Source organism: Rhamphochromis sp. 'chilingali' (assembly GCF_963969265.1).
Source record: "Rhamphochromis sp. 'chilingali' genome assembly, chromosome: 11".
NCBI lineage: Eukaryota > Metazoa > Chordata > Actinopteri > Cichliformes > Cichlidae > Rhamphochromis > Rhamphochromis sp. 'chilingali'.
The window spans coordinates 32,434,268-32,462,094 of record NC_137938.1 but is presented as its reverse complement, the minus strand read 5'-3'; the positions used below and the strand labels follow the sequence as shown (position 1 = coordinate 32,462,094).

At 39.0% G+C, this 27,827-nt stretch overlaps 1 protein-coding gene across 9 annotated transcripts in view; it reads left to right on the top strand.

The window, feature by feature from the left end:
• cspg5a (chondroitin sulfate proteoglycan 5a) overlaps positions 1–16,694 on the top strand; it is a 61,175-nt gene extending 44,481 nt beyond the window's left edge. Inside the window, exons 4-6 of one of the 9 annotated variants that reach the window (XM_080895441.1) lie at positions 5,754–5,829; positions 8,957–9,013; positions 16,048–16,694. In XM_080895441.1, the coding sequence (XP_080751567.1) occupies positions 5,754–5,829; positions 8,957–9,013; positions 16,048–16,215 (301 nt within the window). In that variant the 3' untranslated portion in view covers positions 16,216–16,694. Of the gene's footprint in view, positions 1–5,750; positions 5,908–8,956; positions 9,014–16,047 lie in introns of all 9 variants that reach the window. The other 8 variants (XM_080895437.1, XM_080895440.1, XM_080895436.1 and 5 more) reach the window with 8 other exon arrangements.
• Positions 16,695–27,827: the final 11,133 nt, after the last annotated feature.

Genomic DNA, 27,827 nt, shown 5'->3' with positions numbered 1-27,827 from the left:
ACCCAGTTTCACACAGATTTTTTTTCAACTGTCTGATGTCAAAGACAGAGCGTGAGCTTCTTATGGGCGATGAACTAAAACCACCTGTTTCATATAGATGGGCTAGAAAAAGGCCCAGTGTATGATATATAAGGATTATTTTGAACTGAGAGTCATGCAAAGCAAGGAGAACACAAATATATAGGCAAAAATTAGCTTAAATATTACAGAAACTGATTTTTTATTTGTGTTTAATTCATGTATTTTTAACACGTGTCAAAATTTTTGACAACAGTGGAAATAAATGAATAATGTCCTTTTACCATAGACTTAAACCTTTGAGGTTAATAGGATGCTTGGTTATAGAGTCAAAAATCGAGGTTAGTCTGAATCCAGTTTCTAGGACAGAGAATAGTTTAACGCTATTTAAAGTGAAGCTAAGAAAGAAAAATACAGGTATAAAAGTAGGAGGAGAAGGGAAAAGCCAACAAAGAAAAGGCAAAGAGACGAGGACAGTCTGAAGGAATGCAGGAGGAAGCCAGGGGTGGGAGGGGCGGCATGGAGAGCTGATGGCGAGCAGCCGGCTGAAAAACTGATGACAAGATAGATGCGGCAGGCAGTGCAAAGAAGAAAAGCAGGAAAGGTTTTGTTCTGGTTTTGAGGCATCGCAAGTGTTTTTGATGCATGAAGCATATTTGATGTGAAGGATTTTTCACCACCACTGTGGTTGAATGGTTTCATGTGGTTCAGATTTTTAAAAATGTTTTCAGCCTAATGTTTTATGATTAATTGACCTGCCTCATTTTTGAACTGCTTTAAACATTTTTGGAAAAAATAACTGTTTTAGTTTCTTACAGCACACGGGGATGTGTCGAGCATTTTGCAATCATGAAATCTTGAGATACTGGAGAACGATTAGCATTTCTTTTTCAGTCAGTCACTGAAGTAATTACTCTGCACTGCATCTTTAATTACATTGATGTTACTAGAGTGTATAGAGAGCTCTTTAAGAGTTCAGATGTAAAGTTTTGCAGATTGAACCAAAAGTAATGAATATCAAAATGTTTAGTTTTTAGTTTAATCACAAGAAATAAGAAAATTAAACATTAAAGAATAAGACTTAAAAATGAGAAACGTTTGTGCATACTTCAAAATGCAATATGGGGTCAGAACATTAGAAACACACATTTTTTTTGTTAAAAAAGTAATTGGGGACTTTTATTTTGAAAAAGTGACATATTAAAGGATGCTGATACCTTTCTACAACAAACTAATGGATTTTATTTTGATAAAAGATATTTTCCTGAACATCCTGGTCATTTTTCACAGCTTTAATGCATTGCATCCTAAATGATTAACACCTATAAGATGTGTGTTTTTATGTGAGTGTGTGTCATACCAGTAAACATTGGGGCAGAAGAGCTGTGCTGGATTCAGTTAGATTGCACAGATCACTCCCATGTATCTAATGACCTGACCACTGAAGATAATACTTGGGATATTTGAAGACCTGTATATGTATATATGTGTTGCAAAGAATTAACTAAAAATGCTCTAATATAGGAACTGCTTTGGCCTCTAAAACACACATTGTTAGTCGTGTTCAGGACAATTTATGGAGTTAATGAGGGACCTTATTCTGTAACCACGGGACACACTTGTAAAAATGCACAACGCGAAAAAAGGCTGATTCTTTGATATACAGGACAGTGAAGGAGAAAAAGAGAGTGACAGACAGATTGCAGGGCTGGACTGAATACAAGAAGAGTGGGTGGGGGTTGTTTCGGCATTGCTTTGCCAGTCCTGGCGTTTTAGTGATGATCTCCCTAGCAACAGAGCTGTTGTGGATGAGAAGCATCACGGATGCAAATGTGAACCCAAGGACCGGCTCCTCATCACCAGATCCCACGCTATAGTGTTTATTTTTAGCTTCACTGAGAAGGTTATCTTCCTGCTAGTCATGGTAATGGAGATTATGGACGATGAGGATGATGGTGAGAAGGAAAAGTAGTGCAGTCAGTAGCAGCTGTAATGCTAGTGAGCAGAAATTAAAAAAAGGGGGGGATAGGGTGATGTCAGTGGTACTCTGGATCCAGCTGAAAGTAGGGCAGTCTGAACAGGCAGAGGGGAGGGAGGCTGGGAGAAACAGGCGGAGGCGGGGTTGACCTACATACAGCTGTGCGACCTGAGGGGTGTGAGCGGTAGGGTGCAGCATGAAAGAGACAACAGAGCCTCATCAAGTGGTCGGCAAAAGAAATCAAAGAGGAGCAAGAAAGGAGAAAGAAGCAAGAGAGCATAAAGGAGAAATGGAGGCGAAGGGCGACATTTTAGGGGAGTAGAAAGGAGGGCAGGATGAAACAGGCAGAGGGACTGTTGCAGGAAAGAGAAAGTGAAAGAGGAATAAAAGAGGGCGGATACAGAGAAAAAATCTCAACGTGACACAGAGGAGAGTGTGTGCTTCTCACAAGCCTCATGAATACATGCGACTCCCACACTCCCCCATCTGCTTTGGGTAATTGCAGTGTTTCTCTGCCGCAGTCGAGATCAGACCCAACATCCTGGTCGAAGATGGAGCAGGGGGAAAAAAAGAGAGAACGGGAGGGAGGAGGAAGAGATTGATGAAGTGCTATGAAGCATTTTCAAATTCCTCAGGGAATTTCATCTATCTGAACAGTAATGAGCTTTTTTCTATCTCGAGTATTTAAATGATCAAATTATAGGCGTCACCTATCTGGAATCAAGCTGAATACCAGTTTGTTCATGTAATGCTGTTTATACTAACTGAAGCTGCTCATTGTCATTAATGACAAATGCTGGAATGAGATTAAACATAGGATCCTGAATCAATTGTTACATAGTTACTATTCACCCCCACCCCAAAAAAAACAAACTTGGTTTCACTTTTAGGAAATAATATGTTTAAGTTTATGAATGCTAATTTGTTAGAATTAAACATTAGTAGATGCTATAACAGTAACAATAAGACAAATTCAATCAAAATGACAGCACCAGTATGAAGTTAGATTGACCCATCCATCCACCCAGACCTTCTTCAAGACAAATAATCTGGATATTATTTCAAAATCCAGAACGACTGTTTCAACCTTGGTCTGTCTGACTTATCATAAGCACTATACTCATTACCCTTACCTGTCTGATAGATTCAAGTTATGTATTTAACTGCTCAGACTACATATGCATGTTTTTATTACGTTATACTGCAGTTTATTGTTTCTTACATTTAATTCTTTGATACTAATTTCCAGCTTTACCAGTATGTTCATTTAGTGACCAATTTATCACCCCCTGTACTTGTCACTGGCAATTTTCAATAATCAAAAATTACCAAACCTGTAGGATATATTAGGGCTCATTATTGTGAAGGAAATAATATTAAGGAAAGCCTGTTTAGGCAGGTAGAAAACGTCATGATACCTGCAGCTGCTATATGGCTAATTGTGAAGTTTTTCATTTGTGAATCTGCACAAAACTCTGCAACAAGTATGTAAATATATATTTGTTATCTTAGGTGCAGCATTTTAACAGCCATTGGCAGAAAGACAGCAGAGTGAATGGTCCAAAGCTGGTGATGCACTTCAGTGTCTCCCCCTCTCGTGTCATTACCTTGTTTTTCCTGTTCTGTGGTTCATCAAATATAAATCTCAGGAATGCGGATCAGAGAAGCAGTAGTGTTTTTTGTGTGTCTGTGTAGTAAGTAGATCACAGCCTTTTGTTTAACTATTGATAAGAAAGGGATTTAAAATGTTAAGAGGCTCAGGATAAAGGTTAATATGTGCGTGGGACAAATAACAGCTGAGAAGACACAAATCTATGAAACTCTGCTACTGTCTGCTTTGACCTCTGAGACACACATCTCTTTGAGTTAAGAAGTTGAAGTGGAAGAAAATAGAAAGGGAATTCCTCTTTGCTGCTTCTCTCCTGAGATGAAAGAAAAGCCAGAGTGTATCTGTGTCTGTTTCACAGCAGTACACCTCGTTTTCAGGAGACAGATTAGATGGTGAATGACAGAAGCGCCATAGTTTAAACCATACTGCATATGTCGTCAGTGCTCCATTGTGTGTGCTTAGTAACCTAACATACAGTAAAAAGATGTTCCTTTATGGCGTAAGATGGAAAAAAGAAACACTTTGCAGGAATTTTCAATACATGTTTCTTATCATCAGAGGAGAAAAGGAAATCTGAGCTATACACAGATGAAGTTGGGTTGGATGGATGGGTCAACAAAATATTAGATTTTAGCTGCAATTTATTTACTCTTTCATTTTTTTAAAAGGCAGTTTTTTTTGTTTTGTTTTTTTGATTTTTAATTTTTGTGCAATTCCATATGAATCCCTGGTTCCATCCCAGGAGGAGATACAAATCCCTTTGGGATTGAGTCAGGAAGGGCATTGGGTGTAAATAATCTGCCAAATCAAACATGCGGAGCTACCTGCTGTAGCAGCCCCTTGTGAATAGGGGAGCAGCCAGAAGTAGTTAACTGCTTTTTATTGTAACAGTGACAAAAATAGTCTTAAAATGCTAATAAATAAAAAATAATAATCAATCAAGCCAATAAAACTGTAGTAAAACAGTTAAAAATCTAACATCAGAGCATTAAAATTTTAGGACCTGGTGCAGATTTTGCATGCCTTTTGCTGAAAATAGCCAATATACAGCTGCTTCTTTAGGAGAATAATGATTTTTTTTCCTCCTACATCCATGTTCTGATCAGGGAAGTGATGTGTGAAAGCAGGTAATTTCACCCCATTAGTGTCTGATTAAATAAAAGATTGTTACATCAGTGCTCGCATTTCTAATTCCTTTCTGAAAACTGCTGATTGAAAACAGCAGGTTTCATTTTGCAGGGTTTTGAACGATGTTGTAGGTGGACAATCCAGACTTTTCGCAACCTGTAACCACCAGATATTTTTACAGTCCAAGACTCGATACTGCTTCATATTGTGGCGGGGGATGTGTATAATGTATTTGTATGGTAGAGATTTTTATTTTCCTAGATTTTATTAACACAGATCAGTTGCATCAGTCGTGTCAGCTGAGTTGAGAAAAAGCGAATCTACACAAAAGTATGTTTTTAACTTGTTTGGATGTTTTAAACAATCATTGGTCAAATGTGAGTCAAGGTGAAGTCTTTTGACTGATCCAGGTATCCTTTTATTCTTAGTTCGTTGCATCACAGATAAAATGTTTGTGTCTGATTTTTTCTGACAAGCAGAAGTCCTAATCTTTTGCTGTCTGACTAATGCTGCTTTCTTGCTTTTTCTCTCCCCTTCTATCTTTTTTGTCAACAATGTAATCTTTCCCTAAATTTGTCATTTTCTTCACTTTTTCCTCCACTGATACTTTGGTATTTTCTCCTATGATCCCATTTTGTTTTACCATCTCTCCATTTGTCTTCTTCTTGTCGCCTAATGCCCTTTTCTTTTTCACATCATTGCTGCATCTCCCTTTTTTACTTGCTGGATCCTCAAATTGGCAACTTACATTTCCAAACCTGGCCCTGCAATTTTCCTACCGTTACTCTCGTTACTGTCATTCTTTCTTTCCTCATCTTCGCTCTTTTCCAACCTTCTTTTTTTGTCCTCCCAAATTCACATCTTTTCACTTTCATCTTTGACCTCGCTGCTGTGCTCTGTATTTTATTCTTTCCTTCTCTGAATTTCTCAACATCTTTATTTTTTCCCATCTTTCTTCTCCTAATTGTTTCCTTCTTTTTTCTCATCATCCTCTCCATCCCATCCTCTGATGCCCAGCAGTAAGTACCGGCCTTCATCGGAGCAGCACAATGATAATTTCTCGCTGTCCACCATCGCTGAGGGCTCCCACCCAAATGTAAGGAAACTGTGCGACACCCCTCCTAACGTCCCTCATGCCCGTGCATTGGCTTACTATGATAACATTATCTGTCAGGTAACGTGGTTCTCGCCTCTATCTCTCACCCCTTTTTCTGCATCTCCCCCAAATCCTGCCCGGGCCCTCGACTCTCCTCCAAATGCATGGGCATGAGTATTCTCCAATACTCCGAGGTGTGAAATGCTAAAGGAGGGGGATGGGAGTGGTCATAGTGCAATAAAGAATGGTGGGAGTTTTCTAAAATACTGCAGGAAATCTAAATGCAATAAAAGCGAGTGGGCATCCATGCACTCTAATAATTTCTACCCTCACATTCATAGGATTTTATCTAAGAACAAATTTAATCCATTAATCAGAATATCACATGAATTAATTTTGAAGTTAAATTTGAGCCTGTTTATCACAAACAAATCACACTCTTTTTTTCTACAGGTTTTCCTGTTTGGTTTTTTTGTCTTTGTAATACCTCAAATTCTTATTTTAATGAACCAAGATGAAAACTCACATAACATTAGAAGCTATTTTGCATCATCTGCAAGTTGAATTTCATCCCATATATACATTTCAATTCCTGGAAAAACAAGAAAAATGCATTAAATCTCTCAATTCTTACATTTTAAAATTTAAATTTAACACGACTTCAAGTTAAAGAGCATAAACATGTGAAAATATGCTGTTCTGTACTATATACGGTACCCATGACAATGAAGTCATGTCCTGACTTATATTTGTAATATCTGCACAGATAGTCAAGGACCTTTAGCAACTGTAGATCTACACACTGCATTTTCAATTATCATTTTAACACAATGAGAAAAGCTAATTTGATTGAAACTTGAAGAATACGCCTTTTTGAAACACTTCCTGTTGTGGATCGTCATGTCTACAATGTCTTTACAATGTGAAACAAGTTTCTCATTAACCAACACAAAGGTCCCGCATGTCATACAAATGCTGTTCTCAAAATCACTGACAAGCTACAAATATGTGGACTTAGATGTCTGCTGTTAAGTTATGAAGCACCTTGAGGCGACTTTTGTTGTGATTTGGCGCTATATAAATAAAATTGAATTGAATTGAATTATGGACTGTAATGAATCATAGAAATAAATACCCAAGGAGTAACTGAGCTCCCCTCTGTGACCCCTCCCTATCCCATCTCTTTCTGATCACCTCTTGCATCAGGATGTCATGGCATGCCTGCTCTGTCGCTAATATGCGCCACCCAGTGGCCATATCAGCCACCGCAGCTTTGCTTTTCTGCTAAGAAATCTGTACTTTTAACAAATTGTCTGCTTGACTTGTTTATCCTGAAAGTGGGCGGGGAAATGGGAGGGTTTTCTGGATTTCTGGGGGAGGAGAAAATGGGGAAAGGAATCCCAGAACCAGGTAAGCTTTTAAGGGATATTTCCTGGACATGGTTGGGGTTATCAGGATAAACATCTGAGATGCAACGTCTCGCTGCTGCCTGAAGGAGGCAGCAGAGATTCGACAGGTACCTCACTAACTGAAGCATGGGTAGCTTGTAGAGCTAACACTAACGTTGTAGCAGCATGGGTAGTTGTAGTGCTACAACTGGTAAAGAGTTTGTTTTGTTTTCAGATTTTAAACCTTTTGAAAATGTGGTACCACCCTCTAACAACTTTGTAGGTTTTTTCGGGTTTTTTTGTTTTGTTTAGTTTTTTTGTTTTTACTTTATGATTATCTTTAATATTATGCGACAGCATAGGCTAGCAGTTTTTAGATGGAAAACTGTCACAACCATTCATTGTAACCACACCTAAATACCGTTTACCATTTATAACCCTGAAATATCTAAAAACTCAAAGCAGTAAAAAAAAAAAACCCATCATCGTATTCTAACATCGTCTCTTAGCTCTCCTTCCTAACTCAGGACAACCCATCAAACCCTGCAAATTACCTCTCATCATTGGGTTGAATAGTATTTGTAAACTGTTTGCACAATTTAAGCTACACTGTGAGATCTGCACATAATTCTGACGATTATGTATAGTACACATTTCTGATGCAGTGTCATACATATCACTGACTTATAGTTAGCTGGTGAAAATGAACCAAGAAATGCAGGAATTTGCCAGAGAAGACAGTAAAAAAAGAACCCACAGGCTAGCAAACATGGAAATGTAAAAATGCCTTTAGGACTGTTGTGCAAATATTTTCCATCACAGTATTTGGTGAGAAGGATAATATTTATTTACAAAAATATACCTTTAAGCACAAGGCTGGGTTACGATCACCGTAGCAATGTCAGGCTTCACATATTTATCCTGCAGGTCTATTAATTTATATTTGTATTCTGAATTAAGATTTCCAGTGTTTCGAATGAACGTTTAATAAAAAAATGCTAGTGCTATTGAGAGTGAGGGTGTCCAAGGGTAAAAGAAATAAATCAGAATATATAAAATATTGCAAGTGATTATTAAATCATTTACTTATGTAACTGATTTCCTTCTCTAGTATCTTACACTATCTTAAAGTTTCCAACTACTATTCAACCCAGATTAATTTTGCAACAGGTTTGCCAACCACATACAAAACTGACCTTTCCATATGAACTTACCCAAACCAAAAACCACACGAACTCACCAGTTTTCCCCAAATAAACCCCAAATAATCCTCTAATAAAGCAAATACCCTGAATTCCCTTCCAAACTAACAGCGCAGTGTCTGTGCTATGAAGGCTGAGACCTGAACAGAAATATCCAAAACTGTACGTACTGTGGTGATACAGAGTTACAACCAGGCAGCACCAGAGTCCGCATCTGTAGCCAGCTGGGAATATCAGCTGACATCCGAGAGGAAGTCTAGTTACTCCTACTATTGGTCTCTGTCTCCAGTGCTCCATCTCTCTCTCTCTGTTTTATCTGTCTCTATCTCTTCCTGTCTGCCTCCCTCTTCTCCCTCTGCCTCTCTTGCCACTTAATCTCTCTGTATCACCTCTGATCTGCCGTGCCTCTCGCTACTTCTCTTTCTTTCTTTCCGCTTCACCCTCCTTCTTTCTCTGTCCGTCCTTATCTGTCTTTCTGAGGATGCCTTGTATGGTTTTTGAGGAGTATAACCCTTTGCCCCATCCCCCTCCCCTCAGAAAACCATGAGCAGATACACCTGGGAGTGTAAGACCAAAGAGGAGTCCGACTGTGAGGTAAGATCAAATCCCAAATGTTAGATAGTCCCGATCCTCTCTTCCGCCTTCCCAAACAGCTCTTTCATTGTTACTGTGGCCCTGTCAATCACCCTTTTCAACTATCAGTGAATCAATCTGAGCCTTTCCCACCCACAAAATCAATAAAAGCCAAAATAAAAACGGATAGTAAAGTCAGAAAAACATGCTATGTTAGAGCAGAACACACAACTAAAATTAACAAAGACAGCCAATATTTAGTGTTGACCTGACATATTTACATTTGGTAAACTTTGGGCTCCATTTAATATTAATAAGAATTAAAAGTATGGCTTTATATAATACCCTTATTTTTCCAGCTTTTATGGTCTTCAGGTGTTTATTTTGTTTTTGTTTTTGTTTTTTTAAGCAGTGTTAGTATGTGTTAGCCAAATGGATGCAAATATAACTTATTTGGTAGCATTAAACTGACAGGTTTTTTAAAGGGCAAAAAAAAAAAGCATTTAATTTTGACTTGTGTAGGTAATTACTTTTGGCTGCTCCCTTATTTTCTGAGAGATCACCACAGTGGACAGATCAGATTGGTTAGATTTTACACCAGATGCCCTTCCTGATGCAAACCTCCCATTTATCCAGGCTTGAGACTGGCACTAGGACTCGTGGGTCACACTAACTCATGAAGGCCCTGCGAGTGTAAGGCACATTTAAATATATATATATATATATATATATATATATATATATATATATATATATATATATATATATATTTCAAATTTGAGGGGCTTTACACTAATATTCTACTTCCAGATTTTGAAAAAAAATTGCTAGCTAGCTCATGAAAATGGAGTAATGTCTTCTTTGAATGCAAAGCTTCATTTATTTTCAGTTTTTAAGACAGAAAAAAGAGAATATTTTAGACATGCCGGCTTTAATCTGACTATTCTTTTGTTAATCTGTCACATGAAATTTTATGAAAGTGAGATACTAAAGTAGCCCTTTAACCCTTTTTAAGCATTTTTTTGTAACACATAGCATTTAAATTGGTTACGTTCCTCCAGCAATAAAGATCCAATGCCTAGAAGTTAAAAAATCCAGTCTAACAAAGGCATAAAAACAGCATCGCTGCTGCCACAAGGAGCTGCTGACCTTGTGAGGTCCTTGTCACATGTCCAGACAGCCACTGTACCACCTCCATAACACACACAGGCACACATGCTGAGGCTTTAATGGAAGAAGAAATACCATTCAGAAAAAGACGAATTTACAGAGAAATTGAACCCCCTCACACAATGCCATTTCTGCACAATAACACAAAAAACACTCAAAGTTTCCCGGCAGTAATAGAACGCTTTGTGTTTCATTCACCGTGGTAGATTGAACCCACTTGTCCCTAATCTTCCCTTCACAGAAATTCAGCAGAGTCCAGACACACAGTTTTCTCTGCAGCAAACCCTGAAATGAAATTGTTTTCTGTCAATACTAAATAAATTCCACACAGAAAATGAGTTGACCAGGCAGAGCTGGCTGTAATTTCTAAGAGGATTTCATTTCCACTGACTGAATTGGCTCTCAGACTGACTTATCATAACAGAATTAACCTGAAGTGCAAAGGCTGCAGGTTTGATGTGTAAATCAGCAAAGAAAATACTAAATACTCTCTTTAAAAATGATTTCGTTCTTATGATCCTTTGTGCAGAGTGTGATCCATGTGGTCTTAAAACAACAAACTCTGCGATTAATCTTTGATCTCGATAATAAAGTAGATAGTTGAAAACTTCTGACTTTAAATTTGACTTCTCTGTAGGTCATTGTGACAGCGGTGAACTGTTGTTGCTATGATTCATGTGACTGTCCAAATTTTTCGAGAAAGGACGCAGCTTTAGAATCACTTAAATAAATAAATAATAAAAAGGTAAGTGTGAGTGCATACAGGTACTTAACCATTTGCAGTAATAAAATCCAAAGAAATTGTTCTTTTATGATTAATTCTACTAATAATTATTTGTTGGTAAGACCCAACTTCCTATTCAGTGACTTGTTTCGTTAGGGGAATTCACACCACTTCAGCACAGGCCTTTAAAAGACATAAGACTATATGATGTTTGCCCCTCCCAGAGCCTGCTCCTGCAGGTTTCTTCCTGTTAAAAGGGAGTTTTTTCCTTCCCACTATCACCAAGTGCTTGCTCATAGGGAGTCATCTCATTGTTGGGGGTTCTCTGTATCATTTCAGGATCTTTATCTTACAGTATGAAGCACCTTTAGGCGACTGTTGTTGTGATTTGGCACTATGTAAATGAAATTGAATTGAATTGATAAAATGCATACAATGTAGCATATGATTAAAACTCAAAATACTCCATATTCAGATCCAAGTCAGGATGTGGGAGTGATGCTTGCCATGCTATTCCTTTTTGGATTAGTCACACAGTCACAGCCGCATTGTGCAGTGTCCCGACTGCCTGCCTCACCCTGTGCTTCCCCCTAACTCTGCACAGTCCTTATATAGACACATATCCACTCAGGGGCAAACATCAGTCAGTAAACTCAAACAGCTATGTATACACATGCGTGGTGGCATTCCTTTTAATACAAGCAGGCAAATATTAGCAGACACACATGCATTCCAGTACAAATATTTTAATATGATGTGTGTTCATGCATAATGCTAATGCTAAAACACACAAAGGTGTATTGACTCTTAAACACTGTTAATCAGCTGCAGAGAAAAAACTGAAGAAAATATTGATACATAAATACAACACCATCAAAATGTTTTGTAGCTAAAACACTAAATCCTTAAATTCAGGTCTCTGACAAGATCCAAAACATATTTACCCTTTTACTTAACAAAAACCCTCTATGTTTATTATTTAAATATTTCTGACTTTGGCAACCATAAATAGTGTGGGAGTAGGGCAAGTGTGGAGAGGCTTAGGATTTATCATTTAATAATGACCAAAGAGTATTTATGTCAGGTTAGGTAGGGGTGGAGAGAGGACGCAAATGCAGGACTCTTAATGGTGATGTAAACCCAGAAACACAAAGTTCAAATGTGAAACCAAAATAGGTCCAAAAACCGAAACACAAGGACTAGTGAAACACATGGAGGGGACATAGGGAGGCTTTATAGACATATACATGAGGAGCATTGAAGATCTGGCACAGACTGAAAGTTATAACAATCTGAAAGGATGGAAAGGAACAAAAGCATAACAAGATTTGAGAGAAAACTAAGTAAAACAGGAAATAACTGAAAGACAGAAAGACTAACATCAAGTTTTATTATATTAAAATTACAGTGATTGCAAATGAATCTTAAGTGCAATATTCATTTATTTCCCAAAGCTTTCATGCAATTTGCAGGACCATTAAACTAAATTGGAATCCAGTACACAAGAGAAGGACGTCAGGAACTGTCCATGTGCCTCTATCATCATCATCATCATCAAAGCCCTGTTTTTCTCTGTTCCCACTCTCCCAAAATGAAACCCACTCAAAAGTCCTGATGACTCTGTGACTGCTGCCCACTCAATGCCCACACCCCTCTCCACCCATGCACTAAAACATTGAAATCCAACAAACACAAACATTTTACAGTTTCACGCTGACGGGAGGAAAGAGGGCCCCTATCCCGTAACCATGGAAGTGACGTATCCACACGTCTTGCCTGAAGTTACTATCTAGGCCAGCAGCCATCGGGTAAATGCTCTCACTGCTCTTCCTTTCTAAAAAAGTGCCATTGAATTTAAACACAAACATTCAATTAGGGGGTGTTTGTGAATGGCACAGGCCCCAGGGTCTGGAATTTGATGTGTGCGTGCGCACGTGTTTGAATGAATGTGTCTATCTCGACATACTCTGTTTGTGCTTGCCTGTATGGGTGCACCCTTGCGGTTGTGAGTGTGACAGAGAGGCTCAGGCTGACGCCCCAGGATGCCTCAGCTCAGTAGGGTCGATGATGCCATGCAAAATTAATGGAAGCTAAGAGGCTGGAAAACTGAGCTAAAATAGACTCTGCAATCAATTTTTCCCCTCTGACCTTAATTAAATTCAGATGAATTAAACTGAAACCTCTAAAACACAACAGTTTTCTCCCCCGGTGGGTATGTATGACGGTGGTACCCACAGATAATCAAACAGGGTTAGTTTACTTTTGTTCATTTTCTTGTGTTTTGGGACACTAAATGGTCATGGTGGAGGTGAAGCAGGAAGACGCTGGGTGCACTGCATGAGCGGTCATCACTGTCCATGGGGTGTATTGTAAGGGTTTTGCATGTGGATGTGCATGTGCTTCCTGGGTTGCCTGAAGGTGTAAGGAGGGCGGGTGGATGGTGTCGCTCATGCAGCTCACCTCAGTGTCGCCTCAACCAAACACAACATACCAGCCAAGCATGATAAACAGCAGAGCTTTTAAACCACTGAAATGACTGCTACTAAAATTATTTTTGCTTTCAATACCTTCTGTTTTTCCTGATGGTATTTTTCACCATTCTGACAGCTTTTAAAGGCTTATACGTGTGTTTTTTGCAGAATTTAAAGTTTTTACTACAAATCCAAAGTCAAACCAATTCACCAGCATTTTTCTGCAATCACTTTTTGTTTATAACACACTCTAATGAAGATAGGTGTAAACTGATTATCATAGATTATTGTATTTTTTTCCAATATAAAACTTTTAGTTGTAAATATTTTCACAAATGCTAAAAATTACAACCTTTTTATTACATGCTTACATTATGATAGCATTCGAGCGTTTTTTAAACTAGTCACAAAATATTATATAGGCTGTATACTAAATGTTATGAATGTTCTATTTTGCTTATGAATTTCAGATTGAAGAGGTTAAAGTGAAGAATTATCATGCATTATGGATGCTCACCTTATAATTGCAATTTTCAAATCTAGCTGACATTTTAAGTCCTTAGCCACACAGGCCTATAGAAGAGCCAGTGTGACTGAAGTGTGGCAGCCCCTGGTATTCAGAGGCTGCAAGGGAAAAATGTGTGTTTCCCAGTTGGCAACTGGTTGCTGGAGGTTGCTGGCTGTCATTAGGTGAAATTGGTCACAAATAGCGTGCTGGATCAAAAACCTCCTTACAGTTGCTTTGATTGCACCAACATGTTTCAAAAGGGTGCTGCAACTTTAAAAGACAACTTTTACTTTGAAGCTAAACATTTTCTTTTTCTCTGTTTTCTGTGTTGCACTTTCTCAGCTCTGCAAGTAAGTTGAGTATTTGCAGACATCTTTAAGACATCTTACCTGCAAACTAGGGCTAACTATGGCAATCTACTAGCAACCAAGGAAATCACAAGGAGGCTGTTGGTGCAGTACTGTATATCTCTTTATGACCAATTTCACTGTCAGCAACTACTCGTCAACTAACAAAGAATATGTTGGCAAGTGTAGTTGCCAGGGAGTCCCTGACTTGTCTTTAGACCTGCATAACTGAGGCTGTTGCAACCGATTTCCCAGCAACTGCCAGCAACCATTCACCAGTCGGGAAATACACAGTTTTCCCTAGTAACTGGTGATTGCCAGAGTGTCAAGGACCGGTTTCTCTGTGACTGGTCCCAAAACCTACTTGAATATACCGGTATACTCATCACAGCAAAACTTATGTTGGTTTCATTTCATGGCAGATAGGTTTTCCTGTCACAAGGGGGAAAATGGTTCTTGCTACTTAAACCTTAACAATTGTTGCTTTATGTTTCCAGTAACCTGTGGCAGGTAAATCGAATTCAGTCATCATTATTTCACAATTCTGATCAAGATGACACAAGATTTAGCTGAGATTCTGTTTCAGTGCACGAAATTAAAGAAAAATCAATGAATGCCCATATTGAGCAGTTCACTTGCATTTTATTTTTAAACATGGATAAAATACATATTAAATCTTAAACGCTTATACATGGTCACACAGAGCTCCCACACATACATAAATTCAAGTGAACTTTTTGTTCCATTCAGGGTGCCGATCTGGCACAATAGAGCCCCCCACACACATTCACACGTACACTGATATATGCACAAAGCATCTGTCAGCTTCCCATGCTCTACACACAAGAAAGGGCATTCGGCCTTCTACGCTTGTGAAAACCTAAAATTACATAACGCATTTTCATTTATATTTTGCTGTTTTGAGTATATCCTTATTTCACCTCTCACACCTGTGCTCTTCTGTCCAAGCACTGATAAATGTCAGTTCACAGTTAACCATTAAGTGCAGACAAAAAAATCAATCAATCAATCAATACCTATCTTTACTTTTATGTATTATTTGATGTAGTACTGATTGTATTATTTTTGGAACTCATTAGATCCAACTTTAAAAGCAAAAGAAAAAGGTAAACACAGCAGCAGTGTGGTCCATTAAAGCACCACATTAGAACATGACAATTTGTTTCCATGCATGAAATTAAAGACAAATTAAAACTTATCAAAAATGTGTTGAGCCAAAGCTCATTTTTGTTTTCTTTAAGTTTGTAGCTAGAATAGGAATGTTAGTACTGGATGATTCAGTAAAATAAATATTTAGGTTCAGTGCCAGTGCTGACGTCTCAGAATCTGTGTGCTTGGGGTGAATCATGAATTCATTTTTCTGAAAAATACACTATGGTGAGTGTGTCTCACTGAAAAACTATTGAAAAATGCTTGGTCAACATTATGGAAAATGTGGGTTTTAATAATGTAAACTACTGAATAGTGGCTGGATGTAGCCATATATCGATTTGCCACTCCAACCTCCACATTCTTTCCTTGCCTTGGTACATAAAGCACAAAATATTTCCTAAACTGGCACTGAATGCTGGCATTGGGCATACATTGTTAATACAGAATTACTTAATATGGAACGATTGGTAATCTGTTTGCTGAAGAATCCTCGTGATAAAGAAAGTCCACTCTTTTCTTTTGCAGAAAGTTTAAATGAACTCAGAGGCAGTTCTCGACCAATAAGCAGGGTTGTAACTAAAAATCAGACTGATGGTTGATTGATTTCTTTGGTTCTAACTGTAATTTATTCCCCCACTCCTCCTCCACCCCTTCTTGGGTAGGATGATCCTAATTCCCAGAACAAGCTGGAGGACCCGGTGAAGGCCCCGCCCAAGGAGGATGACTCCCTCAACATCCACAACTCTCTGACCCCCAAACATGAGAACCACAAGGTCCTGGGCGAGGAGAACTCCTCGGAGGTAAACTCACTGCAGAACAACATGATGTGAAACAAAACAACCCCAGCAACCCATCAATCCAACATCGAAAAACGACAAGGTGCGCCGGCAATGGGTGCCCGCAAACCCCTCCCTGCTTGCTGTCCATCCGCTGCCGTGTGCACCTAAGTGGTCCAACCAACCAACCAACCAATCAGCCAGCCTGCCAGCCAGCCAATATACCAGCCAACCAACACAGTCTGTACCCGTTTCCAACACGGCAACACTGCCACAAAGCGGCCCCAAGTCGCCGCAAAAATCATACACGACCATCGCCGCCGTCACTGCCCCAGGTGAAAGTAACCCCACCCCCACCAATTGCACCCTGCTGCTGCCCTGCAACACCCCCTTACATCCAGCCACACCCCTGTTTCGCAGCCCCTTGTTACCCCCTTGTTGCTGTCACTCTACTGTCCCTTATCTTTCTTACCTGCACACACACACACACACACACACACACACACACACACACACACATACACACATAAGAAGCATACACCCACTGTGAAAAGATGACGACATAGCCACACTTATATGTATACACACACACACATAGACACACCCTCCCCCTGCCTGCATTGGTGTATTTTGTAAAAAGAAAGAAATCATACAGAAGTTTAAAACGTACGTAAAACGTCAATGTAAAAAAAAAAAAAGTTAAGATAAAGCTACTGAGAGGTTTTGATGTTTGTCTGACTAATCCAGTGAGTATGTATAAATATTGGAGAAACAATGCTTGGATTGATTTAAAAGAAGCAACACAATGTGTCTTGGTTTTCATTGATGTGATTTCTAATCCTTTGATGTACTTGTTTTTTTGGTTTTTTTTGTACTTTTTTGGGATTTCGAACAGAGAATAAACAAACAAGATTCAGACAGTTGTTGAAATAAACCTTTTTAACATGACCTCTTTGGGTCCTGTGTTTTACCTCAGTGTCGCCTCCCCCTTTTCTTACCCCTGAATTCCAACGCTCTGTGCATGGCTTTGAACGCAGCTTCTTCAGTCCTTGTCATAAATGTACTTCCTTGGTTACGCAGTCAGGTTGGGGAGTCTGATCCGCTTCACAACAATTAATAGTTATTTTCAAAAAGCACAGATTATGTCTAATATTGATATTTAGTATCACATATAAGCCTAAGTGGCTGTTAGATGCTGACATATATTTCACAAGAAATCACAGCTCGACCTATTAGCTTTCACACACATCCCATGGCCTTAATCTGTAGACTGAGGTGTCTCAGTTATCCTGGTTTAAGTGGTATGCCTTGAATATAACTGCAAACTTAGGTAAAAGTTAAACCTCTGTGTAGTGACTGAAATAGTTTGATTTGCTGTAGGCGAAGAAGATGACCTTTGTTCCTGTACGGGTCATTATGATTTTCTAACCTTAGTGTAAAATTTCAAAAACAAACAAACAAAGAATTTTTAAAAGTTTGTGATTTCTGTAATTTAACAATATTTAGCAGAAAGCTCTTTGAGGTAGGCTGGACGTTAGGGTGGGAACAAAACACCAGGATTTGAATGATAAATTCTAGGACTATACACACCAGTCAATCCTGAGGGATGTGTGTAATCTAGTTTATTCCAGACAAATATAAATAAAAGTAGAGTTGTAGATGAAATGGAAGTTGGAGGAAAAGGTGGGTTAATTGTTCCATACTGGTTAATAAACTTAAAATAAATTGTGTTTTTGATGATGTAGGAACTTTCAACATGTAAGATTTTGACCTTAACAAAAACATTGGATGCAGAAATTGCTTTTTTTTTTTTATTACAAAGATAGATGGATGAAAATAAAAAATCAGAGATTTGACGATGTTACTGGCATTTTGGTCTACTGTTACAAAAATTGCCCTCACAGCACATAAATCACGACAACAAACACCAGGAACCAGTCTGCTGCTTTTGCATGTTTCCTGCCTCCAGAGACGCTTCCCTGTTTCCAGCTGGACACACACACCATGCAGACATGCTCACGCTTGTGAATAAATAACACTTCGGGATGAAAACCCCCCACATCTGCTGCATTCACATTTACCGTAAAATCTGCTATAGACAAAAAACAGTGCAATACAAAGGAAATTATTACAATAGCTTTTGGTTGACAAAATATTTGTATTTTTTATTTTTCAGACAGTTCTTAAAAATAATCCCTCAATGTTCACACACAATTCCAATGTTTCAGCTCTACTTTAGTAAATCTTGTATTTTTTTTTCAGATGCCCCCACATATTCACAGGTACACTTGCATATGTACAGAGCATCGGTCTAGTCACTAACATATGAGCAAACACCGTCCACACCTTGATGATCACATCTGGTTTCAAAACATGAAAATGGCACTGGCTTCACAATGTGGTTCCAAGAACCACTGGGTTACCCAAGGCTGCGTTCATACTTTATATAAAGCCTTCTACATCACCATGCATCATTTAAAATTGGCCACGGCCCTTCCAGGTTTCTCTTTATGTGAGCATGTGCTACTTTCAGCACTCCTGCTATGTGACGACAGCTTCCTCTAAGTCTTATTCTCACCAATTATACGTGTGCAGAGAGTAAACACTCTGTGTCAGACTGACATGATCTTCATGATCCTGCAGTGTCCACACCTAAAGGTGATGCATCAGGAACAAGCCATTGTTATTCTCACCAGTTGTTGCACACCTTGAATTCATCCCTCAGAGTCAGCACAAACAACCTGAACCAGGCTCACTTTTTTTGTCCGAACCAAAACAATTGTGACTGGTCACATAAACTATTAGGAAACTTTTGTTCCCTGTGACTTCATCTGATTCTTCTAAATTAAATTCAAAGGCTGTTGCAATGTCAAATCAGCATTAGTGCTAAAAGTTGCTCAGAAGTGCATAAGAAGAGGACCTTGAAGGGTCTTTTTATGGATGGAGCCACAGAACCTTTTGATTGGAAATGATTGAACAAAATCAGGTATTGTGTGTTTCAAGACATGTTCTTGTCAGGTCTTAAGCTTAGTTTCAACAAAATCAGTAAAGCCAGTCAAGGTAAGTCTGAAATCATTCTAGGTGACAGCTTCCTTTGTTTTTCTTGTTCTGGGGGTTTAAACTTTTAAAATGTTGATATTTTACATTTGAGAAAATTCATAAATCATTCGTTTTTTTTTCTATGGGTTGCATCTTGACAGTTTTTTGTGACTTTTGTGAAGTAATTTCCACAAGAATAAAAGTACAGTAACAACGAAACACACATTTACCAAGAGCTGTAAAAGACCCTGATTGGGTCTCAGATGAGGCTGGAGTGCCTGCAGCCTTTTGTCAGGTTTCTTTTTTGGATCACGAAGAAAAAGACGGGTTAAACAGCAGTATTGTGGTGGATCCTTCCCAGGCTGGATGGGTGCTGCTGTGTGGAGAGTGGGGGAAGGTTTGGATGCCCTTCTCTTTCTTCAAATAAATAGATCGGGGGTAAGAGAGCATTTCAGCCCCTGAAAAGTATATGAAAAGACTTTTTAAAAGCACAGAATAGGAAACAGCAGTCGGTGAGCTACAAAAACAGCAGCAACAGTGATTATCACTCTCTTTATTCCTGCCAGCCTATCATACACACTTGTGGAAGCTGGCACATGCAGTAGCACATGACTGCACATGCTCAAACACACACGCACACAAACTAAAGGAGGGTCCTCTGAATTGAAGCAAGTGAAGGCAAAAGTACCATTGGACTCCATGGCAACAAGTGGGCATTACATTACCGAGCGAGGGAGGGTGGGGGAGGTGCCGTCATCCCTCTGAGAGTAACACTGTGACAGACTGAACCTTATTTATGAGGCATGTTTCTTCAGTTAATGGCAACTAAAATGCAGATAAAAGGGATAATAGATTTCCACGATCAATCCAAAAGAATAGCAGCTAAATATTTCTTTCTTTCTCATGATTTGGTTTATTTTTGTCTTCATCTTTGTGATGCCTACTAATTGCTGTGGCATCTTTTCCTTTCAGGCAGTATTCAGTAACAGATATTTGTCTACTTTACCTTTAAATCTTTGTTTTTTGTGGTAAGATTAAAGCAGATACATTTGAAAATGCATTACTGCATGTATTAGGAGGATAATCCACATGTAGCTGTAGCAGTTTGCAAAATGCTGTCTCTATGGGGACTATTTAAGCATACTGTCATTGCACTTGGGTGTGTTCTAGTGACGCAGTTCTAGTTCCATGATTTCATTAGGTTTTAAATTTGTAGACCTGAGCCAGTAAATGCTGAGAACCTCACCAACTGGGGACCATTTCTTGACCTGAATTTGGACAAGATGCAGAACTAGTTGATGTTGGTTTTCCAGGGCAGCATTCATAGTCTGGTGTTATTTCTTTTCGCCTACTGGATTTGCGCTATGGGGCTAAACCATTTCAATACCAGAGAAGGCATAAAAACAACTTTAGTGTGAGCGTTGTTTTCTTAAGGCAAATAAGTAAATGATATAATTTAATTCATTAAGTTCTTCTTATCCTGTCAGTGCTATCCTCTTCCTCACAGTTAACAGCTGTAAATGGCCTCTATTTGTATAGCGCTTTACTAGTCCCTAAGGACCCCAAAGCGCTTTACACATGCATGCAGTCATCCACCCATTCACACACACATTCACACACTGGTGATGGCAAGCTACATTGTAGCCACAGCCGCCCTGGGGCGCACTGACAGAGGCGAGGCTGCCGGACACTGGCACCACCGGTAGGCAACAGGTGAAGTGTCTTGCCCAAGGACACAACGGACACTGCTCCAGTGCTTTCAATTGAGAGCTGTAGTACACAATTATGAGGGATTAGCAAATTATTTCAGTGAGTAACCTTTTGAAGATGATCCGATGATCCAAAAAACTATTAGGAATGTCAGACATATCACTAAACATGGGAAACAGTAAAGCTGTGTACCACAAAAACTAAAACAAAATAAAGTCCTATTAAATAAAACACCTACAGTTCAGATAACCCTGAATATTGCTGAATAGAAGCACACATGATTTATTGCAAAATCAGGAAGCAGTATTATAAAATAATGAATGTTTTCCCAGCTGTACCCTTATGTAATACATAAAGGTCGTGTTTGTTTGTGTTGTTCAAGGGAATTAGATAACGAGGGCAAGGGTCAGAGCCGCAAAGTATTCCACAAAGCTTCACTTTATGTGGGATGATAATAGGAGCTTGGAAGATTTTTGTGAGACTGATTTTAAGCAGAAAGATGCTAACAGTCTGCCCCTTGATCCCTCTGAGAAAAGACTGAAACCTGTTGAGTTAAAGCAGATATTAGCCCTGCATGAGGATGTGTGTTTTCCATGTGCACTAACCCTTTTCCCGTTATACGCGCACCCTTCTCTTTCCTCTCCTTCTGTTCTTCACTCTCACTTATCTGCTGCTGGCAGTGATTTTGTGCATCTTCAGACAGAGGGCGTCATTGCCATGGAAACCCACATTGAGGCTACAGTTTGAGCAGACGAGATCCAAATGCAGTGACCTCCAGCCTTCTCTGCCTTCACACGCACGCACGCACAAACACAAACACACACACACACGGATGGATGAGGCAGATTAAGCGACTCTTATGCAGCTTTACAGTCATCTAGAAGTAGACTGTAGAATATCAGAGCATTAAAAGTGCTCTTAACTCCACTTTAGGTTCAATGTTGCACCCTGCAATCTCTTCAGACAAACCTAATCCTCTCCAACACAGCTGTCCAGCTACCACTTACAGCTGAAATATCCACTGTACTTTGTAATGTCCTCATCATGACTCTCGTCAAATTTTAGTGTTAGTTTATAGTGTCTTTCAAGAGAAACACAAAACAAAAATTTAAAAACAATTCAAAGACTTGCATGTCACAAGTCTGTTGGGTCGTGGCAGATGGCCGCCCCTCCCTGAGCCTGGTTCTGCCAGAGGGTTCTTCCTGTTAAAAGGGAGTTTTTCCTTCCCACTGTCGCCAAAATGCTTGGTCATAGGGGGTCATATAATTGTTGGGTTTTTCTCTGTATGTATTATTGTAGGGTCTACCTTAAAATTTAAAAGCACCTTGAGGCAACTGTTGTTGTGATTTTGCGCTGTATAAATAAAATTGAATTGAATTGAACTGAACTGAATGTCAACTCTGAACTTGTGTGTAGGTGCAAATCCGAGAATGTGGTTGTCTGTCTTTCTGTCCTGTGATGGACTAGAAACCTGTCTAGGGAGTATCCTATTGCTGGATCTGAGTGAGGAACTGAAGAAACTCCAAAGACTTTGCGATGTTTCAATAATAACCCCCAAAATCGTACCATGTATCACAAGTATCATAGATACTTGTCTATGTTACTCGTGTATAATCCACAAAATTAACATTAAAACTCGAAACTAAGGATTGAGACAATAAACTCATCAGGAAAGTGTTTACTGAGACCATAGTGGGCATTTGGATCTTTCTCCAGCTAATTTCTACAAAACCAGATTCGCCTCCTGGTGGCCATTAGAAAAAATGCATGCTTAATTGCACTAGGTTTTCTTCTCTTTTTTTAAACTCAAATTTGTTTGTGACTCCTCATTTCATTTGTTGAGCACAAATTACCACAGAAGGGTAAACTATCCACGATTAGACAACAAAATAGCCCTACACATTATTTAAAATTACCCCACCAACTAACTAACTGACACAGAATTAAGGAAGAGCAGTCAGCCAATCTTTTCCATTTCTGGGTTTGGTAAAGGTTTCTGTGTTTAGTCCCTGTTTTTCACCTGGAAACATTGGCGCACTGGTTAGCACTGTTCCTGGGTTCAAATACACTGGCTGCCTTTGATTTTTCTGCATTAAGTTTTCACATTTTACCTTTTGCTCTCCAGCTTCACTGTCCAAAGACAAGCATTTAGTTAGCTTAATTGGTGATCTTAAAATGTCCATGAGAGTGAATGGTTACTTATCTTTCTATGTTAGGCCTGCAACACACTGTTGACCTATCCACGGAGCCCTGTTTGATAGCTGGGATAGGCTCAGCTTCCCCACAGTGAATTAGATAAGAGGATGGATGGATTATTTAAAATCTTATGACCCATTTTTTTTAAATCAGGAAGGGTCTCAAGTACCATCGCATAATCTATAACATTATCAGCATGTTTTTTTTCTTCTTCTTTTTTAAATTGAAAAACACTTTCATTCTCTCTGAAATGCTACAAAGAAGTTCCGCTAATAAGAAGAGTGCATTTTTAAAGTGACAAGAACATCAAAAATACACAGCATTTGAATTAATGCAGCGAGTCACTTTCATTTTATCTAGAATGGAAAACAAATGCTCTTTTTAACTTCATATTATGGGGAAAATCCTCTATCAGAGGTGTAAAGTATGTATGAAGGGTACAAGCAGTAAAATGGGGGCAGCAGCAAAGGAACTAGAAAAAACAGTGAACATGTTGAAGGCATGTGAAGATTTTTTTTCTCTTCTGTTCAGAGTCAAACCTGCTGGGACTTGGGATTCATCAGCAGGCTGCGATTGGCTGACAGCACGGTGGAATGATGGTGCTAGGATCATGAAGTGGCCGTTGTGATTGGCTGATGCAGGCACACAAATAGTAGGGTGCATGAAGGAGGCATGCACACTCAAACACACACAATCATGCACGTATCTGTACACAGAAATGCTAAAATTAACACGACGTGCACACATTTTCACACCGAAACACAGATATAGTGACACACATGTAGAAGCAACCAGATAACTGCCCCAGTGCTCTCAATTGAAATCTACATGCGTGCATACACAAGTGTACTGCATGCCTTACAAAGCCGCATTAAAAGCAGGACAGAAATCAAAAGAAACAAGACAGAAAGCAAGAGGGGGAGTAAGAGAGCATGTCTTACCCACCAACCCCCGATTTCTAAATGAATCATTCTGGCACCGTCTAGTTTACTAATGAGGCTCTGAGGAATGCTGTTGATCAGAACAGGACCCTCTGGCCTTTTATGATGGAAATGTGGTGATACATTACCAGTCCCAACCAGAGAAACCCACCCCCTGTCCTCCGTTCCTCCAAGTGAGTGAGTGAGTGAAACAGTTGACAGCCCCGTAGTGCCGTGCAACAGTGACTTTTACAAAGCTAAGAGTGATGTGACCCAAATGTTTCCTTAAACAGAGACTGTGTAGTCTGATGATGATGAAGACGAGGCCCCCTGACTAAATAAAGTCTTGGCCTATTCATGTGTTGTTGTGGTCGGGCTTTGTGTGTTTTGTTTCGGGATCTGTCTTTTCCTTGTGTGTGTGTGTGTGTGTGTGTGTGTGTGTGTGTGTGTGTGTGTGTGTGTGTGTGTGTGTGTGTGTGTGTGTGTGTGTGTGTTGCCAAAATCTACTCCTTGAGACGTCTGCTTCAGCATAAGTGACCAAAAAGGTGATTTTGAGTTTGGCTTTGGAAAGCAAGCCACCACTTGTGTCTCTATTTTAGGCCCTTTCATCTGTAATTTGTAAATAGCCGCAATCTCCACTTTCTGTGAAGAGATTCAAAGTAGAGTGTTGTCCGAGCACTCATCATTGTGGCCAGCGTGATCCCACTGAAAGTTGTTCTCTTGTTTAACCTATAAGTGATCGCCAATCACTTACCATAAATTATTGGAGTAGTTTTGGAGTAGATTTGGCCACTCCTGCCAACATTCACCGCTGTTCCAAGTTTTCTCCAATTGTGGATAATGGGCATTCCCTGGTTCTTTGGACTTTCAAAGCCAAATGGCTTGTAACTCGTTCCAGACTGATAGTTGTCAACAAGTTTCTTTCTTATCTGTTCGCAAGTTTCTTTAGATTGTGACATTACGTGTTTTTTTCTGAGGTCTTTTAGCCCGCAGACAGGTTCTGCTTAATTATTTCTTGATTCAACAGGTCTGACAGTAATCAGGTCTTGGAGTGTGTGTGTGTGTGTGTGTGTGTGTGTGTGTGTGTGTGAGAGAGAGAGAGAGAGAGAGACAGAGACAGAGACAGAGAGAGAGAGTGTGTGTTTAAATCTTAATATAAAACTGCACTGTGTATTTATTCAACTTATGTTCTATTATCAGAATTTGTTTGTTGATCTCATCAATCACTGCCTCAAAGTAAGTTCACACTTACCTGGTGAAATGTCATCTGTTGGGTTGGCACAGAATTTGTTGTGGACATTCATATTTCCCAGATGATGTATTTTTGTCACTCTTAGATTAGCTTTACAGCCAAACAAACAAGCAAGGTTTTGTGAGGTTTCCATTGTGGCTGGTCTAATTCCCTTTAAGTGTCAGCAGCTGATGTCACTACCTGCAGGTTAGCATTATTTACTCACTCAAAACTGCTGCAGGATTTTTGATGGCATTGTCCCATTACACCTGTAAACTACATAGGCAGACAAATTGATGGAACAAAGCAAACATTGTCCGAAAGGCATGAATCCTAGTTACTTTTTGTATTGCAATTTGTATTTTATTTCATGACTTTATAGATTTAGAGAAACTGGAAACATGGGCGGAAAAGTGGAGCCTATGACATTCAAATAATGTTCCCCATCCGAGAACTGAACCGTTGAAGTTGTATCCAACTGCAAATGTATTTTCTTAATTTTCTGCTGTGCATCATTGAAACTAAAATTATTTCAGGTCCTCAGTTATTAACTTACCATGAGATCCTGTCTTCTAACTGTGTACTCTAAACAAATATTTAAATATTTAAACTCAAACAAATACTCGAGACTAAACAATTTAATTGCATACTTTTGATTTCATGTCAAATTATCATGTAATTGACCAAACTATTTACTATGCATCTCTAATAAAATACTATAAATCAGATGTATCCAGTCTGCTTTAAAGAGAACAAACACAATTTGCAAACATGTTCAACAGGAGAATAATTAGTTGTTAATATTTTTGTGCATTACCTCTCTTACTTTACTCCTACATTTGCGTATTAATAACCAGTCTATTTCTGCACTGTAAGGTGACCATCAATTTGGAGCTCCACCTCAACAAGAACGTCAAGCTGAAACCTTCCAAAGGACCTGTTGCACACTATGACGTTTACCTCTACAGGATGCCCAACACCAAACCACACATCACCAACGGGCCAAGTCCCAGGACTGTTAATGGCCCCAGCAAAGCTAAAGGTCGAGTTTTAAAGTGGGCGGATGCCCTGTACCCAGCTTCTTCTCCTTGTTCTATCTGTAACCCCATCAGTACTCCCTCTCTGCCAGCCTCCATCACCAATGAGCAACAAGGGTACAGGACATGGATACTTAACCCGTACAACCCCTGATGACCTGTTCCTTGTACATTTCACTGTCATCTTGAAAAAGGTTCTGTGAATGTGCATTTTACTTGTTTTTGGAGTTAATGAAAATCTTTCATTCAGGGAAATTGAAATTCACAAAATAGTGTTTGCTGATCTGCTTCCAAGGTTGGATCAGATTGGATTATTATAACGCAGGGGAGGGCGACAAACTCTGGAGTTCCAAGAATTATAAACTGTCCTCAGCTGAGAAAAGCTAAATGCACGATGTCTTCTGGAAGGGGGAAAGAACATTTGGATATGTATTAGATTATATGCAGTGACATGAATGCAAACATCAAGCAGTGAATAAAATATAGTAATAATATTTGGGAATTTATTTCAGATATGTTTACATTGTTTTAAATATTTATATATTTAAATATTTATATTAAAGTAATTACAGAAGCACAAAAAAACATTAATAAAACTTTTTTTTAAGTCTCTTTATACTTTAAAGTTTACAGCTACACTGCATTGTGCTATTTACTGTTTTTCTTGGGAACACTTCAGGGACGATGGGAATCAGACCAGTGACCTTCTGATGGTCTCAATCCACAAAGGCTGCCGACAACCTTCACAGAGGCAGAAACTTGTATTTATTTATTTATTTGTATTTGTGTCAGTCCTCAAACAGTTACGCCAGACCAAATGGTCATTTCACCAAACAAGTCAATAAAAACTTACTGGATTTCTTTGTATTACTCTTCTCACTTGATGACTAATTACTGGACTAAATATATTTTTTTTATATCTTGCTGATTATTTAAGTGGTTAAGATTTTCGAGCTGGTGTGTCCAGAGAACTGGTGGAAATGAATATAAAACAAAAGAGCTTTGTTTAAACTGCTAAACTGTTAAGTGTTAAAGTACACAATCTTTATCACTTATTTCAAAACTACACGAATGAATACTTGACTTAAAAATAAATAATATCCACATGTATTGTTAAAGGCACGCCGTTAGGAAGCCATCACTTATTATCCATGTAAGTTTTTGAAGCCTTCTTAGCATCTTAAGCTCGATGTTTTGTTTCTCTGCCCGCAGCTTTACTGTTTCGGTCGTCTCGCTGCTCTCATTACATCATGTTTGGCCGCAGCAGGCAGCTGTTCCCAAAGAGAAAAACTCAGCTGAACCAATTTCAAAAGTAGCAGACAGGCAAACCCATTTAACCCCTAGCTGGTGAATAACTCAGGGCATCTGCAGCTGAAATAGAGACAAATGAAAAGAAAAACTGAACCCTTGAATCACTTCGATGAAGTTATCCGGGAGGTTTATTTTTCTGCAGTGTTTTGTTGCCAAGGCTCACATCGCTGCAAACCAATACAAAATTTGTTCTCAGTGATCACCTTCATCCTATCATTAAAT